The sequence below is a fragment of the Pimephales promelas genome, chromosome 19, assembly GCF_988280905.1.
Source record: "Pimephales promelas chromosome 19, fPimPro1.hap1.1, whole genome shotgun sequence".
NCBI classification, from domain to species: Eukaryota; Metazoa; Chordata; class Actinopteri; order Cypriniformes; family Leuciscidae; genus Pimephales; species Pimephales promelas.
In genome coordinates, this window is record NC_142787.1 from 13,800,055 (window position 1) to 13,820,940 (window position 20,886).

Consider the following 20,886-nt stretch of genomic DNA (forward strand, 5'->3'; position numbering starts at 1 on the left):
TGACTCGTAAATGTAAGTACACATTGATGGGCTAAAACACGAAACGAGCGGTTTGTGTGAGAAAACGAACAGTATTTATATCGTTTTTACCTCTTGTAATCATAGCCATGACCAAATGATCTGACGGCACGGGCGCTTGGGTCTGCGCATGCGCCGGAAGTGATCGCTTGCGCGCCTACGTCACTCTTTGTTTATACAGAGATTTCGGAAGTTTTACCTTTCACTAAACATATTTATATATACGGGAAACCGCAATGGAAGACGATTTCGGTATATCTAAATATGTTTAGTAAAAGGTAAAACTTCCGAAATCTCTGTGTAAATATTGAGTGACGTCACACGCAAGTGATCACTTCCGGCGTAACATTGAACTGATTCAGTTCGGTTCAGTTGGACATTGAACAACTGATTCAGATCACTTGGACGTCACTGTGATTACACGAGGTAAAAACGATATAAATACCGTTTGTTTTCTCACAAAAAACGCTCGTTTCATGTCTTAGGCCATCAATGTGTAATTACATTTACGAGTCATTAAATCATGTTTAATTTTGACTTCTCTGTGCATGCTTTTTGGTGGACCCCCTTAGCCTCCAGTGTATGACTGACAGACAACAACGGTTTGACTGAAAAATATCAAAATTGAATATACTGTGGAAACAAAGACACCTACATCTTGGATGCCCTTGAGGTAAGCTAAAACATTATCAAAAATCAATTTCAAAGTGAACTATCCTTTTAATAACACCACTCACATGGCTGTGCAGTCGTAATGACAAATCAATATAAATAAAGACGATAAAGACGATAACATGGTGTAGGCAACATCGATTTTTGTCGTTTTTGTCTGTACTGACAGCACTCCAAATGTACAAAAAAATTAGCTCAATGTTAAAATTGACCGGAGTTCTCCTTTAACTTTTTACTTTTCTATTAATAATTCAAAGACGGGCTTACACTGATAACAATGATGATGATGATGCTGATTCTGGGCTTCTGCAGTTGGAGGACATCGGAGATATCATTGAGAAAATCCGTATCGGTCACGATAACCGTGGGGTGAATCCTGGCTGGCATTTAGACCGTGTGGAAATTCGCAGACTGCTCCGGAAAGGGAAGGTATCAAGCTTTTTTTTTTGTACCATACTTTATTAAACTTTATGTGTGTACAAATCTACTGTAAGGTCAATGTGACGGACTTTTAATCTCAGTCGAGAGCATTTTTGGATAGGCTTTCAAGAGATCCAAAATACCATATCCTTCCAATTCCAGCTCCCTAAATGTTCCAGAAATCAACTGTGGTTGATCCTTTCACATGTTGGTCATCTCAGTGTACATTGGTTTTAATTCTGGCAATGTGAAACTAGGTTGAGTCTAGAATGTTCCCGTCTGGCTGTGGAAAACCTTTTTTTTTTCCTCTCCACTGTCTGTCGTACACCCATTTCATTGACCCACATCTGCTCTCTGTTGCCTTGTGTATAATTAGTTCCAGTGACTAATCTTCTCTGACCTGTCACTCCACTCCAGCGCTATCTGTGTACAGTAGAAGAGTGAAACGCTGTAGTGCCGTCAAGCACATCACACCAGCCTGAAACTCACCTGATATCAACACACACACACACACACACACACACACACACACACACACACACACACACACACACACACACACATGTCCAGCTGCAGAAACACTACTGTTTCAAAAGTTGAAAGGAATACTTTTACTCAGCAACGATGCAATCCAATTGATCAAAATTAAAAACATTTATAATATTACAAACAATTTATATTTAAAATAAATGCTGTTCTTTTGAACTTTGAACTTGATAAAAAAAAATCCTGAAATAAAATGATCATGGTTTCCACAAAAATACGAAGCAGCAAATCTGCTTTCAACATCTAAGCACCAAATATGATATTATATATTCAATATTATATATTATATTATATATTAATATTATACATCAAATATAATATTATAATATTATAAAGATTTCTGAAGGATCATGTGACACTGAAGACTGGAGTATTGATACTAAATTGAAATTCAGCTTTGATCAAAGAAATAAAATACAATTTAAAATATATTCCCATTGAAAGCAATAGGATTTCATTTTATTTTAGTTGTTTTATTTGTTTGTGATCTTATAAATACAGTATATATATATTGTATAATATAATTATTTTGCAATAAATTGTCACTTCAAAATGTTTAATTGAAGAATTTTACCAACCCCAAACTTTTGAACAGTGGTGTGTATTACCTGCTTTCCACTACATTGCCTGTGTGATGGATTTTGATATTTGATGTGATTATTTTACCCTTCTATCCCATTGTCTAACCAAACTAGTCGACTTGCAGCCCCATAGAGTCAGATTACAACCACTCAAACAAACTGATTGAAACTGATTTAAAAAAAATGTAGGGTTACATTTTAAGGGAAGATAGGATAAAATGCAAAAAAATAAACATTTAACCTTTGCATAAACACTTTATAGTAGGCTATTAATCAAATTTCCTCTAATAAAACCTATAGGAAAGACTGAAATACAGCATGCCAAGACTGAAAACGTGTGTGTACACGCAGGGCTCTGAGACGGCAATATTCCCGTGTGAGGGATGGTTGGCTCGCTCGGAGGAGGACGGCGAGACCATTCGAGAGCTGGTGCCGTCTGACATCATTGTAGAGAAACTTTCACGGGACGGAACCCTCAAAGTCATCGAGACGGAGGTGGACGACGCGCTGGAGAGTAAGTGTTTTCAATTCATGCACTTCGTCAATGGGAAAGAAACCCATGACCTTGGTGTAGCTAGTGCCATGCTTTACTGTTTGAGCGACAGGAATGATTTTGCATGTGTGTGTGTTGCAGTACACACATATACAGTGACAGTAACCACAGGGGATGTGTATGGAGCTGGCACTGATGCAAACGTTTTCATCACTCTTTATGGAGACATGGGCGACACTGGAGAACGCAAACTCAGCAAGTCTGAGAACACCAACAAGTTTGAGAGAGGATCGGTGAGACACACACACACACAAATACAGACTTATTTCTGGCTTCTGTCTAATTTTAGGTACAATTTTGACCTTAATGAAGCTATTTCCCATTTGGCAATAAATGTACGTAACTCAAGGCTGCATTTGGTTGATCAGAAATACAGACAAAACAGTAATATTGTGAAACTGTTTTCTATTTGAATATGTTTTCAAAGATAATTTATTCCTGTGATCAAAGCTGTATTTTCCTTTCTAAAGTGCTGATTTGTTGCTCAAGAAAAATTATGTATTATTTCTTAAAACAGATGTGCTGCTTAATATTGTTAACATTATTGCCACAAACTGTGGTTATGTTTGTTTGGGATTCTGTGTTGAATAGTAAGTTCAAAAGACACTAAGTTCAACAGTAGTGTATTTTCCCTCTGATTGGCTGATGACTACGACTGCTTCTGATTGGTCAGGTGGATACGTTCACTTTGGAGGCAGTGGATCTGGGCCAGGTGTTCAAGATCCGCATTCGCCATGACAACAGCATGCTGAGTGCTGATTGGTACCTGGAACAGGTGGAAGTGGTGGACCAAGACACAGATGAAGTGTTTCTGTTTTTGTGTGAGCGATGGCTCTCGAGAAAGAGGGAGGACAAACGGATCAACAGGGTGTTCTACGTTAAGGTCTGCCTGCGTGTGTGCATGCGTGCGCCCATGCATGCATGCGTTAACAATGTTGCGTTACAGACTAGTCCAGAGTGCATGTACATATTCTCTGTGTGTGTATGTAGGGGTATGAGGGAGAGCGAGAGACCGCCTTCTGTCCAATTAAAAAAGTGACAAATTTCGACAGCAACATGAACAAGAAAAACAAGAAACGGCATTCAGAGGAAGATGACGAAGAAGAGGAAGGATCACGTATGTACATCGTATAGAGTCCCACTCCAGAACACACAGTGGGCTTCACAATTCTGAGACCAACAGTTAAAATGGCTCTATTTTGAAATTTTATATTATTTCATCTGAAATTTTCATTGCAAATTATATCGTCAGCATAACAGTTTGAGTGAAATGAATTTGAGAATTGTATATTTGATTTTTTCTGCCCTTTGAATGGAACAGAATCTGAAATATCTGAAAATAGTCTGTTATTATTTATTCAAAATACTATTTTAAATATTCTGTAAATTTGTTCAATTTAATTTAACTTAACATAACTTATTTGAATTAATTTGACTAGACATTTCATTAAATTAAATTGCGTTAATTTAATTTAATTTAATGCAATGGCAACCACCCATAACTGCAATGTGGAAGCAAGATTAAATGGCACTATTTTCTATTTGAATTTAATAAGAGGGGAAAACATAAATGTTGTGTGTGTAGTGATCCCCTACCACTTCTCGGTGACGACGGGTTCAGACCGGGATGCTGGGACGAGTAGCCGAGTGTACGTCATCATCATAGGAAAGAACAAGAAGAGGACCGACCGCCTTTGGCTCGACTTAGAAGGGAAAAATGCATTCCTGCCTGGATCCCTGGAATACTTCACCTGTTATGGATCTGATGTTGGCGATATCAAGACAGTGCAAGTGAGGAAACACACAGATTCTGCATTTTTTTTTATGTCAGAAGCTTGTGTACTGCATGTATAGATATTGGTGGTTTGTGTCGTGTGTAGTTGGGTCACGATGGGGCGACCCCTGAGAGCTGCTGGTTAGTGGACGAGTTGTCCGTCGAGGTGCCGACTAAAGCAGTGCGGTACGTGTTCCGCTGTAAATGCTGGTTGGCTAAAGACAGAGGAGACGGACTCACTACCCGCTTCCTAATTGTGCAGGATGCAGAAACTGTCAACATCTCACTGAAGGTACACCATTTCATTTCCATAGCTCATGTGAGGTGATTACAGTATACACTACCGTTCAAAACATTTTTAGTAATGTTAGGCTGCATATGTTTGATCAAGAGTTAAAACTGTAATTCTATTACAATTTAAAATAAGTGTTTTTTATTTCAATATAATTTGAAATGTAATTTATTCCTGTGATCAAAGCTGTATTTTCAGCATCTTTACTCCAGTCTTCAGTGTCACGTGATCCTTCAGAAATCATTCTAATATGATGATTTGCTGCTCAAGAAACATTTCTTATCATTATCAATGTTGAAAACAGTTGCGATGCTAAATATTTTTGTGGAAACTTTGATACATAAAAAACTATGGAAGCTTTTTTTCCGCCACTTAATGAAAAATAAAAAGGTAATTGCGACATTTTATCTCACAATTCTGACTTTTTTTCTCACAATTGCGAGATATAAAGTTAGAATTGCGTGACATAAAGTCGCAATTGCATGTTATAAAGTCAGAATTGCGTGATATAAAGTCGCACTTGCGTGTCATAAAGTCAGAATTGCGAGATATTGTCAGAATTGGAAGATATAAAGTCACAATTGCGAGATATAAAGTCAGAATTGTGAGATATAAAGTCAGAATTGCGATATATAAAGTCACAATTGCGTGTTATAAAGTCAGAAATGCATGATATAAAGTCGAAATTGCGTGTTGTAAAGTCAGAATTGTGAGATATAAATTATTCATTTTATGTTTTATTCAAAAAAAATTTTTTCCCCCTTAGAATTGGCCTTTATATCTCACAATTCTGTGAAAAGATGTCAGATGTTCGAGATATAAACTCGCAATTATGTGTTATAAAGTCAGAATTGCGAGATGTGAACTCGCAATTGTGAGAAAAAGTCAGAATTGTGAGATAAAAAGTCTCAATTCTGTCTTTTTTTCTCAGAATTGCGACTTTATATCTTGCAATTTGCAACTTTATTTCTCAGAATTGCAACTTTATGTTTCGCAATTGCGATTTTATTTCTCAGAATTGCAACATAATTTCTCAGAATTGTGACTATCTCGCAATTGCGAGTTTACATCTCGCAATTCTGACTTTATTTCTCACAATTGTGAGATATAAAGTCAGAATTGCATGATATAAAGTCGCAATTGCATGTTATAAAGTCGCAATTGCGAGATAGTCACAATTCTGAGAAATTATGTTGCAATTCTGAGAAATAAAGTCGCAATTGCGAAACATAAAGTTGCAATTCTGAGAAATAAAGTCACAATTGCGAAATATAAAGTTGCAATTCTGATAAATAAAGTTGCAAATTGCAAGATATAAAGTCGCAATTTTGAGAAAAAGACAGAATTGAGACTTTTTATCTCACAATTCTGACTTTTTTTCTCACAATTGCGAGTTCACATCTCGCAATTCTGACTTTATAACACATAATTGCGAGTTTATATCTCGAACATCTGTTATAAAGTCAGAATTACGAGATATGAAGTCAGAATTGCGAGATATAGTCAGAATTACGAGATATAAAGTCAGAATTGCGAGATATAGTCAGAATTACGAGATATAAAGTCAGAATTGCGAGATATAAAGTCAGAATTACAAGATATAAAGTCAGAATTGAGACATTATTTCTCAGAATTGTGACTTTATATCTCGTAATTCTGACTATATCTCGCAATTGTGACTTTATATCTCGCAATTCTGACTTTATATCTCGTAATTCTGACTATATCTCGCAATTGTGACTTTATATCTCGCAATTGTGATTTTATTTCTCACAATTCTGACTTATATCTCGCAATTGTGAGATAAAAAGCCGCAATTATTTTTTCAGTGGCGGAAACAAGCTTCCATAAAAAACAGCATTGATTTGAAATAGAAATTTTTTGTTACATTTAATGTGTCGTTAAGTTTTCATTTTATTTTTAAATCTTACTGACCCCAAACTTTTAAAAGATTTGCACAGTACTTCATTAAACATGTTTTTCTCCAAGGTTATCTATGAAGTAGCCGTGATAACAGGAGATGTCCAGCATGCAGGAACGGACACACAGATCTATATGACTGTGTTTGGAGTCCACGGCACGTCGGAGGAAATGCTGCTGCCAAAGTTAGAGGACAGGTACGTACGTACTGTACATGCACACTAAGAAACACTAGAGATAGTGTACAGTCAGCTGGTAATTATTGCAAGATAAATGTAAAGTTTTATGCATTTTATTTAGCAAACATTGATTTGAGCTATAAAAATAGAAGGAAATTAGTGTCACTATTAGCAAATAGGTTACCAGAGTCTCATACATGTTTAAACGGTGTGTTTAATGTGTGTGTGTATATGTGTGCAGGTTTGAGCGAGGGCAGAAGGACACATTCAATCTGGAGATTGAGGATATCGCTCCTTTGAGAAAGATGAGAGTGCGTATAGATGGTTCTGGCAGCAGACCCGACTGGTTCCTGGATAAGGTTTGTAAGAGAAAGATACATACAGTCTACTGTAACTTCCCAAGCCTTTGAGTGTATTAACGTGCACATCTATGTAGGTTGAACTGCATAACCTGCAGTCAGATGAAGTGGCAACATTTACATACGAGGAATGGCTGTCTCGCTCATACGGGCCCAGGCGAACCCTCATATGTGAAATGCCTGCCGTGATAGATGATGAGGAAATGGTGGAGCTCACCATCTACACCGTTTCTGTGAAGACCAGCGATTCAACTGGTACGCAATTCCTCACGGTCTGCAACTATTTTGAGGGTTTGTTCACACTTGGCATGTTTGGTTTGATTAAATCGAACTCTGGTGCGATTGCTCTGATAGTGCAGTTCATTTGACTGAGTGTGAACTTCCAGAACAAACTCAGAGTGGTTCGACTGAAATATGAACGCAACAGGGACCAAAGACATAAAAACGAACCAAAAACAGGATGTGACATCACAACATGTGACCCAAAAAAGGACAGAATGCTCAATGTATCATTTTCTTTTTGGTCCAGACCAGAACCCAGAGAACCAAACTGCAAGTGTGAACACACCCTGAAACACTTTTCCTTCTGTTAAAGGCGTGATTGGTTGTTTTTTGTTTTTATAGTCACAGATAGATTTTAACCTATGATTGGTTGTTTTTTTTGTTTTTTTAGCGGCTGGAACCGATGCTAACGTATGGATAATTATTTTCGGCGAGAATGGTGACACTGGAACACTAGCTTTGAAAGAAAGCAACAACACCAACAAGTTTGAACGCAAACAGACGGACACGTTCCGTTTCCCAGACATCCTCAGCTTGGGCGAGCTCTCGAAAGTGCGCATTTGGCATGACAACTCAGGTAGGCCAATCAGAGCGCTCAGCACAACACTAATGAGCCAATGAAATTAGTAATGAGCAAATTAGCCAGTTCATCTCAGGGTAGCTCTTTATATGTGTGTGTTTGTGTCGGCAGGTCTGGCTCCTGGTTGGCACCTGGAGTATGTGGAAGTGCATGATGACATCATGGAGAAGAAGTTTCGTTTCCAATGTGACCGCTGGCTCGCCAAGAAAGAGGACGATGGACAGATAATGAGAGAGCTGGCGTGTGCCAACAATGATGCTGTGGATTTCGATGAAAAAACCAGTGAGACAGACACAGTCTTATGAGTATCTCCACATAAATGTAGCTTAAAAACTGTTTGAGATGAGATTTTTTTTTTTTTACATATGTAATTTCAAAAAGTAATATAGCAGAGGAGGCTTCTTTCAAAATCATCAAAAAATCTTATTGACCCCAAAATTTGCCATGCGTTTTGCTTTCTGCCTCATACAGAATATGAGATTCTGGTCAAGACTGCAGATAAAGATGATGCTGAAACCAAAGAGAACGCCTGGATCGTTCTAGAAGGGAAAAAGGGACGTTCCAAAGAATTTGTGATGGAGAACTCGACTAAGAAGAAGCGTTTTTTGCGGTAGGTGTACACATTGGTGAGGGGATGGGGGGTGCATTATTTTCTTGTTATCACTGTAAAGCTGCTTTGGCACAATCTGTGTTGTAAAAAGCGCTATATAATTCAGTCCCTCCAGAAAAACGTGATTATACGATCACATGATTTAGTGCATAAATCATATTTATGCGGGGCCACATTTTTTCAAATACGCCGCACTTTCTCTGCATAAATTGCCAATTTCCGTGCAAAATATGCGGGGCTTGTATGATATCATAATATTCGCATTTTCGTTGAAAAAAAAATTGCTTCACACAAGAGCAGCCGTTTCCCCCTGTTGCCAGGGGAACGTTATGAAGTGACGTAATTGCGCGACTTGAACATTATCGAAAAGCTGTAAAACAGGAGCACACTTATTTATATTATATTTTCTTTATTAATTTTTACAGAAGTTGTTGCCTATTCCTTTTGAAAAGCTACAGAAGTTGTTTGACTCATCAATGTTATGTAAGTTTGATAATTTTATTAAGGTCTGAAATAAAACCAAATGAGAAATTAAATATTCCCAGCACTTTCTGTGATGTATATGCTTGCTTATCATAGGAAGTAATAAGAAATGACTCTTTACATTAAGGTAGTAGCCTAGTGAGAACAGGTTGTTGTTCACATTTTTTTCTCTTTTTCATGAAACCACAATTTCATCGCATAGAATTGCATAAATATCCCACATATTCCATCGCTTTTTTCAGGAAACAGGCTGCATAATCAAGGATTTTTGCCCGCAACAATCCACCTTCCCCAGCTCCACCGCTTTCACTTTCTGTAGTGAATAATGGAGTGGGGTTTGAGACTTCATAAATCTTGAGCAAAGTTTGCACAGTGCTTGTGTGATATCCACTGGCTCTCCTTCATGGTTTAAAATGGAAATATTTCAAATACTGTGCCAAAAATTTCTTGCAACAATTGCTCGCAAAACGATGGTCAGCGATTTAGATTTTGCACGTGTCATTTCCGTGATAAAACGAATTATTAAATAAATGAGCAGGACCCCACCGAAAGGGTGTCCTCGGTTAACATGCATCATTCTGTGTAATGTGTGATTTCAGAGGCTCTTCAGACCGCTTTGAGTATTCCTCCAAGGAGTTGGGAGACATCGCTAGTATCTGTCTGGGACACATCCCTAAAGATGGCAAAAAAGTCAAAGTTGAAGCCTCCTGGTTTGTGGAGGAGGTTGTTGTCACAGAGAAGGAGCTTGGCAATAAGTGAGTGATTTTAAGAGTAGTGTTAAATATGATTTCAACCTTTAGGATCTGAGTTATTGTCCAGTAAATGCTATACCGTACCTGTCCGTTTCCACTCAGGTACATCTTCCGATGTGATGCCGCCATCCCTCTTTCCTCAAAACGAGACGAGTTTCAGACATTCGAGTGCAGCAAATTCATCGAGAGCTTCACCAGCAAGGCCCAAAGCCTTGTACCCGTGAAATACGAGGCCATTGTTATTACAGGCGACGAAAAGGGCGCAGGCACCGACGCCAACGTCTTCATCACCATCTTCGGCACCAACGGCGACTCCGGCCGGAGGCAACTCTGCCAGAAGTTCAGGAACCTGTTCGAGCGCGGCCAGACCAACCGGTTTATTCTGGAACTGCTGGACATGGGCGACCTGCTCCGCGTGTCTGTGGAGCACGATAACTCCGGACTCAGTCCCGGTTGGCTCCTGAGCAGGATCGAAATTACGAACACGGCCAATGGTGTGACGACGATATTCATTTGTGGGAAATGGCTGGACAAGAACAAAGCAGATGGGAGGATAAAACGTGTGATCTATCCAAAGTATTGACATTTAATCCACCAATCAGTGGTTAAGTCAGTATTAGTAATGACACTTTATTACATGACATTCTCAGATCAACAATCCTGTCATTATTTACTCACCCTCATGTTGTTCCAAACCTGTAGAAAACAAAACATTTGAGTTTTGGAGCAACGTGAGTAAGCGAATAATGAAGGTTTTTTTTCTTTTTGGTAAAAAGGTTTTAAAGTATGTCAGGTAATACTGATATATGGTTTGATATTTTTTCCCACTGAAATGAATCGGAAGAACCAGTCTTCATCTTAATGGCAGCTGATTTTTTTAAAGTATTGTCTCAGGAACAGTTTGAGAAGGTGAGTGAAGGAGAGTTGGAGGAGTTTCGGAATTTACACCTTTACTTTTAACTGGCCAATCAAATACACTCTGCATTCGGATCATATGCATTGCTCAGACTGTTCAAGAAAATAGCAGGATTTTGTTTTCATGATCACTCAGCCTCTTAGGATTCCCCCTCAGCTCTTCTCAGATCACTGGGAAAACTCTGAAATGGAACATTCACATCTCTCTCATATCTTCCAGAGTGCCACTTTCCTGTACATGTCACCAAATGTGCCTCAAAAGAGTTTTAATGGATGTGTGAAAGAATATGTTATTATTTTGTACATTTACCTCTGTGAGGCAGTAAGGAGTGCATGTGTGTGCAACAAGGTTTGTCCAGTAAAACTCAACCCTGAATCCACTGCTTCACTTTTTGATTCATCTTTACTCCGGTCTTCAGTGTCACATGATCCTTCATAAATCATTCTAATATGATGATTCGCTGTTAAAGAAACATTTCTGATTATTATCAATGTTGAAAACAGTTCAACATTGAAACCACGATACATTTCTTTTCAGGATTCTCTGATAAAGTTCAAAAGAACAGCATTTATTAGAATTTAGAAATATTATCTTTCATAACATTATAAATGTCTTTACTGACACTTTTGATCAATTTAATGCATCCTTGCTGAATAATAGTATATATCAAATCATATCAGAAATAAACCACTCAAATGGGCTTTTTATTGCTGCAACACATTACAAAATAAACTAAATTCAACTTCTGGAAGTAGAAACAGTTGAACAGCTGTGTGTGTGTGTGTGTTAAGTGCTTTTGGTCACATTTCATCCACTCGCGCCAGAAAAACAAGCCTTTGACATCACAAAAAATAAAGTTGGATCCCCTAGTGAAGTATGAATTTGTGTATCTCTCAGTCGGCTCCCTCTGTGGTGACTGTAGACACGGCAGTGATGTAATAGGGTCCCTCGTTCATGTAGGTTCTCAGCTTTAAGTAATTGTGCGCTCCAAAGATCTCCTGAGCGCTCGAGGAGCTCAACAAGGCCCTCACCAGCTCAAACTTGCAATCCTTGGCTTCTTTTCCCTTCCCCACTGAGCGATCCATCACCCACTCCAGGAATCCAGGAGTGTCCATCATCAGCTGCTGACCCCACGGCTGACAGCCAATGGCCTGTACACAGAACCGTGCAGAACACAACGTAAGCATGTGTTTTATGAGATCACCACACACACACACAACGTCAGCAGCGTTTGGATTAACCGATCTGTGCTTGCAGTCGGGGGAGGTCTTGAAAACGATGACGTGAAGGTTATACACTTTCTGCTTCCTGCAGTGACACTCGAGCGGAGTCTGTGTGCTTTATCACACATGAAGTGAATTAGATGCAATGTTTGTCAAACACAGACGTTTTCATGTAGCAAGAGAAGTTCTTCATGTACTGCTTAAAGTCACCATGAAATCAAATTTGACAATTGTTATTTATGGAATATTGGAGTGTTTATTATAAATGATTTATCCGTGCACATTTTTTTAAAATTCATGTGCCCTTGTATCCCCCCTCTTGCAATGACATCTGTTTTTTTCTCTGATGATGCGTTTACTGGCACGAGGGCAGGGCAACCTGTCACTCACATGAGGTTGACCAATAGCAAACCACAACCATCCAATCAATTCCCCATGTACAAAATCAAGTCCCGCCTATTTGTTGTTCAAGAAGCTGTTTCACTGAGATATTCATCAAAATAGGGAAGAAAAGACTATCACAACTTCCATGATTTTTACAGTAGATCATAAGCAACCTGTGAAGGAGCTGTTACGTCCTCAGACTTGGATTTATGCCTTTCTATGTCAACATTATCAATGGCGAAATGGTCAGAGCTCTCCAAGTTGTTTTTGTTCATTATTATTGTAATGTTATGTGTTTTGAGACATCAGGTAATTTAACGCCGTCTCTCGTGACACTTTGCAGACTGCTGTGTGTGATCATGTGTTTTGGAGGAGGCGTGGCTTTAGAGACGCTCTGAAGGGAGGGTGGGATCTCATGCTTTTAAAGCTTGCTCGCTATTGCCATCCTCTACGAAATAGCCTGTCCTAGCTTTAAGACTTTATTATACCGTTTCAGATATTAAAGGGGCACTTGGCAACTATTTCAACTTAATAAAACCGTTTAGAAATCATTTGAATGGTTTAATAACCTGCTCTGGAGAGAATGGTGACTTTCTCCGCTCACCCCAGCATCCCCAGGCGGAAAAACAACCTTGCAACATGGGGACTAACGTCCCAGTAAGTTGGAAATAGGAAGTCTCGTGAAAAGCAACAGTCACATGAGCGGAGGTAGAAAGCGGGTGGAAGGCGCCGCAAGTGAGGGTTTTTTTTGACAGTGTTGTGAAAATATACACCACACAGCTGTAGGGGGAGCTCGATGAGGAAACATGCGACAACAAAAGTTAAAATCAGTGAAGAACTGGCTAGAGTTGCCAAGACTTTAAAGACTTTTTATTGCCTTAAATTTGATCCAACTGAATTTAAGACATTTTAAGGACCAGCTTGATGAATCACACCACAGTGATGTCACGTGGAGTCGGTGGTGGCTCAAATCAGCCATAAACATACAAACAAATCAGAACATACTCTAACATCACCCCAATTAGCCTTTTTATGCACCATTCTATACCATTTTGTAATATAAATAGTGCAAGTTGTGTGTTCACAATTAATTTTTCAAAAAATAAAAAGTGCACTTTAAATATGTACAGTACATTGTGTATAGTGCCTCATTTGTAACAACTCACAGTGAAGATTCGCAGCGCGCTGCAGTGGAGCTCTGGGAAGGGTTGTGTGCTTATGTTCCGTATCATCGCCATCGGCTGAGAGCTCAGACAGTTAAACCACGACTCGGTCAACAGTAACAGGTCATCCGTCTGCTGCTCCACCTACACAAACCACAGATATTTCAGCTTCACAGGAACATCTGAAAACAGATCCCGCGCCTATGAGGAAACACCCGCACACACACTTACAGGTAACGTGAGCAGCTGCGCCAGAGCCTCCAAACATCGGACTCGGAGTTCAGTGGCTCCCTCAAAGGCCACTTTACTGATTCTCTTCAACACCGACGTGAACTTCTCACCTGAAGAGTTACAAATATTTCAGAGTTCACAGTTACTAGTAGGGCTGTTTATCAAAGCAGATTTGCAGATTCAATTCAGTAAGATTCTGATTCGCAAGCTTTTGATTTGATTCATTTAAATGTATGCATTTAGCAGAATCTTTTCTCCAAAGTGACTTATAAAATCTCAATTTACTTCTGAGTCAGGTTAATTTATGTCGCTTTTGCTTACATATGAAATTAATTTTCTCTTAGATAACATTGTAAATTATACAGAGAATCTTTTAAATTGGTACATTAAAAAATACTTTAAAATAATTTACAACAGGGCCCAAATTTTACAGTTCAATTTCTATTAGTTTAACAAATAAATAATCAACAACCAAAAACAGCTAGTAAACTTGAAATTGCAATTCTCATATATAAATTATATGATAAAAAATTATAATCTTTTCGATGGTCTAGTCAGGGTTTCAGATACTTGGGTGTCATCCTTGAAAGAAAAAAAAGAAAGAAAAGAAACTATTGTGAAATTATAAACTCCATTTATAAACTCCCATGAAAGAATATAGAAAGTTTGCATCTATAAAAGAAGCGGCTAATAAGAGTCATTTGTTTGTGAATCGTTTGTGAAGAGTCATTTGTTTGTGAGGCTGCATCCTTCGAAGGCTGATAGTGTCCCAGCGGAAATTTCTGGATTACACTTACATTACAGTGTAAGTATTGAATTTCAACTTACTTGAATATCTAATGCTATGTAACTACAAAACAATTAAAGCGGATCAATTATTGACATATCTTACAAAAATGCGATTTTATACAGTTTATACTCCATTATGTACATAAATGGACTTCGGTGAACATTAGACAGGTTGTGAGCCCTGTTTTGTTTTCAGACAGCTTAATGTAACTTTAAAAAAGAAAAATTCCAGTACAAACATTACTAGTGTCCGTCAAAGGCAGCTGTGGCAAGACCAAACACTCAGCCCGAACTTCACACCCTTTGAATTCATGTCGTTTGAAGTCTGTGTCTTTGGAAGGATGCAGCCTCTGAATTGGGACACAGCCATTAAAAGCAGGTCTGAATCAGAGCCATGACTCACTTTGAATGGCCTATTCTGAGGGTGCGTTCACTAACACAGTTACCTGTTTTATGCAGGACCTGTTTACCCTCCACGGTCACGCCGAGCACTCCGAGCGTGTCAAGGGCAACAGGGGTCAGTGTGGGGTCAAGGTTCATCGCCATGGAGAAGACCACTTCGAGGAATACTGGGTACTTCTCGCAGACCTGCTGAGGGCTATCCATGATCGCCAGACTGCCAAAAAACTTCACCAGACCTATAACAACAACAACAATAATACATATAAATATTCTACTTTTTCTTATGTTTTATTATTGTTATTTATTCTAAATATTAAAAAATTGATGAAAATAAATAGTTTATATTCAAATATGAAAAATGTAATTAATTAATTATTATATATTTTAAGTATGATTGAAAATGTTATGTAAATTGTTGAATATAAATTGTCTATATTTCAAATGCTGAAAACTTAAATATTATTTTTCTTCTTACATTTTTAGAATTTTGAATTTACATTACATTTCCAATAACATAAGGATTTAAAAAGTATAATATTTTATAGTAATATTAACATTTTTAGCATTTATAACATTTATATTTAACAGTTTCCATGCTATTTCAATGATTACTGGATGAGATCTAAAAATACATAATAATATTAATAACAACAACAGCAAAAACAATATTATTAATAATAACAACAACAACATTTTCCGCGATTTGGATATAAACTATTTTTACTGATCAATTTCCAGGACATTTCCAATGATCACTGTGTAAGGATTTATAGTATATAAGTTAAGATCAAGATAAAGTTTGTGTTTTCATAATATATGTGGGAGCACTATACATAATTATTTTGTACATATATAAATACACACACATGCATGCATCTTTAAGAAAAAAATATTTATATATAAAATATTTATATTTATATATATATATATATATAATATAAATTATATATAAATCTATATACAGTATAAACATGAAAATATTTCTTAAATATATACAAGCATGTGTGTGTATTTATATATATATATATATAACAAAAAAATATACAGAGTGCACCCACATATATTATGAAAACACAAACTTTTATTGTGGATGCGATTAATCGCGATTAATCGTTTGAAAGCCCTAATCAATAGATAGATACATTCTCTCTCACACACACACCTGGAAGGTAAAGGCTTGAGAGGGCATCGGATTCTGCTGCGATTATCATGTTGGAGATTTTATCCATGATGCCTTGCTGTGCCAGATACTGACGGCCATGTTGACTCTGAGCCAGATTGGTCACCATCTCTATAGCAGTTGCTCTGGAAAGAGAAGAGAGAAAGTTTATCTCTGCAGGCATAAATGTGTCATAGTATATATTGTGTGTGTGTGTGTGAGAGATCATTACCTGACCAAAACATCATCTCCAGTCAGTTCTTCCAGCAGCTGTGAGAGTAAACTGCTGTTGGCGCAGTAACCCAGAGACACTGGAGACACTGTGGACACTTCCACGATCAACTGGACACACACAGCAGATTAAGCTCCAATCTCTCATAAAATTCACTCCTTTCACATGTCGATTATCACACACCTCATAAACTCTGTATCTGATGATGTCACTGGTGTGCATCACATCCTTGAGCTTGTTCAGCAAATCAGAGCGGAACAAAGCATCAAGCCCCGCCTTCGTGTTGCTGAGTTTACTAAGAGCAGCTATCGCCTGACAAGAAAACATGTTTAATATCATTCACAGGAAAAAAAGTGTTTTACTGTTTTCTTTCTGCCTGTTTGTCCGTCTCTGTACCTCTTTGGCCACGGCGATGCGTTCAATGCTGATGCACTGAATCACATCACACAGGATTTCCACGCTGTTCAGCATCTGTGTCACTCCATCAGCGTGACCAGCCACACGGCCGATCTGTGGACGCAGACATACAACGGATGGATGAATGAAAGATCAGCCCATATTTTGGAGTAAACTTGTGTAGAGTGCAACAGTAAATGAATTCCCATTCATTTACTCCATAGGGAAATTGACTAAATAATAACTTGGAAACTTTTAAAGACAGACTGTGTGCTAGGAAGTTTTTAATCAATGGTTTATGCAGACATCGGCCTGCATTTTTAACATATTTTTTAAATAATCGTGTTTAACAGCAGAATTCCTGGTGAAAAACGTCATTACCCATAATTCTGCAAAGAAATCTCCACCTTATAGACCATATATGCACCAGAGAAACGAGGGCGCCGCCATCTTTAGAATATTGTCTTTGAACTTCCATTTTTTGCGGTCACTCTGTATATCTCTATGGCATTGCTGACCAGGAGTAATTAGCTTTTGAAGTGGATTTACTTAAAGTTATCATGAGGATTGTAATGTTCAAAGCAGATGTCTTAAAGTAGACCGGGAAGATTTTAAAATGAGCGGTTCACTCATAAATCTGCAAGATCAATATGAAAATACAGACCGGAATTTCAGGCAGGCTACATAAGGTCTATAAACCTTTGAAGACAGCCGGACTGTGAGCTACAAAGTTGTTAATCAATGCTATTTGCTTCTGTCAAAGCCATTAGCTCGCATAATTTCAACTAAACAATATATAATTGTGTTTTACAGTGGAATTCATGGTAAAAAAACTACATTGCACCTGCACCACTGACCTGTGTGAGGGTGAGCACTTTGACCGAGTCATCCGGATGGTTCAGTCCACTCTGCAGCGCCGTCTTGTAGTTCTGAACCAGCTGGACGGGATCTAAAGCCTGGAGGACACGACTCAGGATTTCCACACACACCTCGATCTGCTCTCTAAACACAAAACAGTCTGAATTTCGTATTAGATTACATTTTCCACCCTTTCCAGGTTCATTTTTTTTTTTGCCATAAAATGGATTTGTACAGCAGTTGTAGTGGCACTAATAGGACTACTGACTCTGTAAGTTAACTTACCCATCCTTCCAAGACAACTAATGGTCTAAAGCACATTAGAAGGCACAATGTCACAAAGAAATGTCACAAATTTACTGATTAATTTACTTGTCAAGACACACATGTGAACTGAAAACCATCAGGGTACTCGTGAATCTGATGAGAGAATGTCATGAGTGTGCCAAAACTGTCATCTAAGCTAAAGCTAAAGGTAACTACTTTGGACATGACAATCTATAATATAAAATATATTCTGGGTTGTTTTACACTTTTTGTTTACTACATAATTCCACACGTGTTCTTTCATAGTTTGGATACCTTAAGTATTAATTTAAAATATTGACAATTATAAAAAAATAAATAAAGCATAAATAAACACTGAAGGAGAGTTCAATCATATGCATCAGTGTGCAGTCTGTAGTATTTATTGTGCCCGTTGACTCAGCAGTCTATCAACACTCACTTGTCATTTGTGTTTAAAAGCCCAAATATGATCTCCAGTCGTGCTCCAGACACCACCTGCCTCAACGCGCTCACGGGCGTCGATAAAAGGACCGTCCGGAGGCTCTTGAGCTCCTCGATAGGATCTTCTGATGCACAGATTTCATTCAGCAGACTCTCTATAGGCGCCGCCATCATGCTCCAATGTTTAGGTCACGTGACCGAGGGGCGGGAAACATTATCCTAGGCGCATTTGCATACCGTTTTGAGCAGAACGGGTGGTAATCTGAATGAGAAATAAATAAATCATTACAAAATTGACTATAATATAATATAAAATAAATTTTTTCCCACATTTTAAAGTAGGGATTAACTGTTTTTTTTTTTTTGCCGGAAACTACGGATACCACGAGTCAGTCCACGACTGTCACTAAAGCTGTGTAAAGGTAAGTTAGTTAGTGCAACAATGGACGATGTATAAATTCAACAGTATGGCAAATATGTAACTTAGTTTGACATGTAACGTAAATCAACTCCATGTAAATTAGCTTGTTTCTAATTTATCTTAATGTTTGTTTGTTTTTTACACAGGAAGTTTTAATAAGTAGGCTACATATCATATTTGGGAAGTCTCTCGCCAGTTTTTCCACAGGTGGACGTCAATTCAGGTAACGTATAAACGCTCCGTATTTTATTTTATTGTATAACATATGTGTTCGTACATCTACACAGCTTTAAAGTCGTTCGCTCTGTCATCTGTGAAGTGAGTGTGTTCCTTGTTTTCAATATAAACACATTCTCCCGCACTAAAAGCGGATTTGATTGTGAGCAGAGAATCTGTACTTCCCTTTACTAGCCGCTAGATGACGCCATTGGGGCTTAGTGTTAAACACACACACACACACACACACACACACACACACACACACACACACACACACACACACACACACACACACACACACACACACACACACACACACACACACACACACACACACACCTACAGTATATGTACATACAGCAGCATTAGCATGAACCAAAACCATGTAAAAGCACCATAGTAGTATACTCTTGAACCACAATAATATCACATTACCTTTGTGCTAGTGAAGGCTCTAATAAAAATGTATTTATATTCGATTTAGTTGGGTCTGTATCTCCAGGTATCAGATCAGAACATCATCATATTTGGTGTTGGGACTTGAGTATGTTGAATGTGTATATTTCTCCTTGTGTGATGTTTGTATTTGTATGTCTCTCCACACCAGTGTTTGTGGGCTATGTGAGTGTGTGCGGTGCGTGCCGACCTATTGCTGGGTATTGAGCAGTAATCCCTGTTAGGCAGTGGGGAATGTAGGCCGAGTGCCAGTGGATAACTTCAGGATCATTCTGGATTATTCCACACTGGCAGCTCCATTTAATGCCAGCTTCGCAAGTGCCCATCCACAGAGCTTCTACTGCAGGAGAAAATGTCTTAAGATACACATACACTACCATTCAAAAGTTAGGGGTCTGCAATATTTTTTAATGATTTTGATTGACTCTTTTTATTTTCTAAATTTTAAATCTTTTTTAAAATTTAAATTATTCCTGTGATGGTGATGGCGTAGTGTATAAGACATGCCTTTGGTGTGAGAGACGTGGGTTCGAATCCACTGTGAGACACCAATGTGTCCCTTAGCAAGACACTTAACCCCTACAGAGGCGTGCGACCTCTGACATAGCAATTGTACGTCGCTTTGGATAAAAGCGTCAGCTAAATGAATAAATGTAAATGTGATCTTTGTGAGTCTTTAGTGTCACATGGTCCTTCAGAAATCATTCTAATACTGATTTGATGCTCAAGAAATATTGTGAAAGTTGTGCTGCTTCATAGTTTTGGAAACGGTGATAGTATTTTTAGGATTCTTTGATGAATTGAAAGTTCAAGAACAATATTTATTTAAATCTCATAAAACATGCATGTTTTTATTTTCCCTTTTGATCATTTTAATACATCCAGGTTTATAAATATAGACATAGATGGATATATACAGACAGATAGACTGATGCTAAGATGTAAGATGTTAGGGTGTTCTGAGAGTTTTTAAAGCGTTACTATGTGGTTGCTATGCTGTAATGTGTTGTTGCTAGGTGAGTCCTCACTGACCCGAGTCGAAAGATTCAGCTCCCAGTCCCAGTGCTGCAGTAGCCGTGGCCCGTTAGGCTTGCCGAGTCCATACAAGCTGTATTTGTGCGTCTGCATTTGGCCTCCTGACTTTGCATTAATTATGGGTGGGATACTCCTGTTTACACACACGGATCAAACCATCTCAACCGTGTTTGTGGAAGAGACTTAAATCAATGGCCTTACTGATGAACTTCACTCTCGGCCTTTACAAAGAGTCTGTATGTCTATGAGCTG

General features: G+C 38.2%; 2 protein-coding genes across 3 annotated transcripts in view; one reads left to right on the forward strand and one right to left on the reverse strand.

The window, feature by feature from the left end:
- The window catches only part of loxhd1a (lipoxygenase homology PLAT domains 1a), a 38,671-nt gene extending 27,081 nt beyond the window's left edge, over positions 1-11,590 (forward strand). For both annotated transcript variants that reach the window (XM_089123543.1, XM_089123544.1), the window contains 15 exons: positions 1,003-1,119; positions 2,589-2,751; positions 2,872-3,023; positions 3,464-3,673; positions 3,781-3,907; positions 4,376-4,581; positions 4,671-4,856; positions 6,846-6,973; positions 7,197-7,314; positions 7,392-7,569; positions 7,988-8,173; positions 8,288-8,458; positions 8,648-8,786; positions 9,869-10,024; positions 10,124-11,590. In XM_089123543.1, the coding sequence (XP_088979669.1) occupies positions 1,003-1,119; positions 2,589-2,751; positions 2,872-3,023; positions 3,464-3,673; positions 3,781-3,907; positions 4,376-4,581; positions 4,671-4,856; positions 6,846-6,973; positions 7,197-7,314; positions 7,392-7,569; positions 7,988-8,173; positions 8,288-8,458; positions 8,648-8,786; positions 9,869-10,024; positions 10,124-10,604 (2,718 nt within the window). In that variant the 3' untranslated portion in view covers positions 10,605-11,590. The remainder of the gene's footprint in view (positions 1-1,002; positions 1,120-2,588; positions 2,752-2,871; positions 3,024-3,463; positions 3,674-3,780; positions 3,908-4,375; positions 4,582-4,670; positions 4,857-6,845; positions 6,974-7,196; positions 7,315-7,391; positions 7,570-7,987; positions 8,174-8,287; positions 8,459-8,647; positions 8,787-9,868; positions 10,025-10,123) is intronic.
- Positions 11,591-11,613: 23 nt separating this feature from the next.
- psmd5 (proteasome 26S subunit, non-ATPase 5) lies at positions 11,614-18,700 on the reverse strand. The gene is made up of 10 exons (XM_039679242.2): positions 18,502-18,700; positions 17,774-17,918; positions 16,917-17,030; positions 16,704-16,832; positions 16,521-16,630; positions 16,292-16,434; positions 15,174-15,365; positions 13,939-14,048; positions 13,711-13,851; positions 11,614-12,088 (listed from the first exon to the last, which is right to left on the reverse strand). Exons 1-10 carry the CDS (start codon positions 18,675-18,677, stop codon positions 11,831-11,833), a joined length of 1,518 nt encoding a protein of 505 aa, XP_039535176.1. The 5' UTR covers positions 18,678-18,700; the 3' UTR covers positions 11,614-11,830.
- Between the last annotated feature and the right edge of the window lie 2,186 nt (positions 18,701-20,886).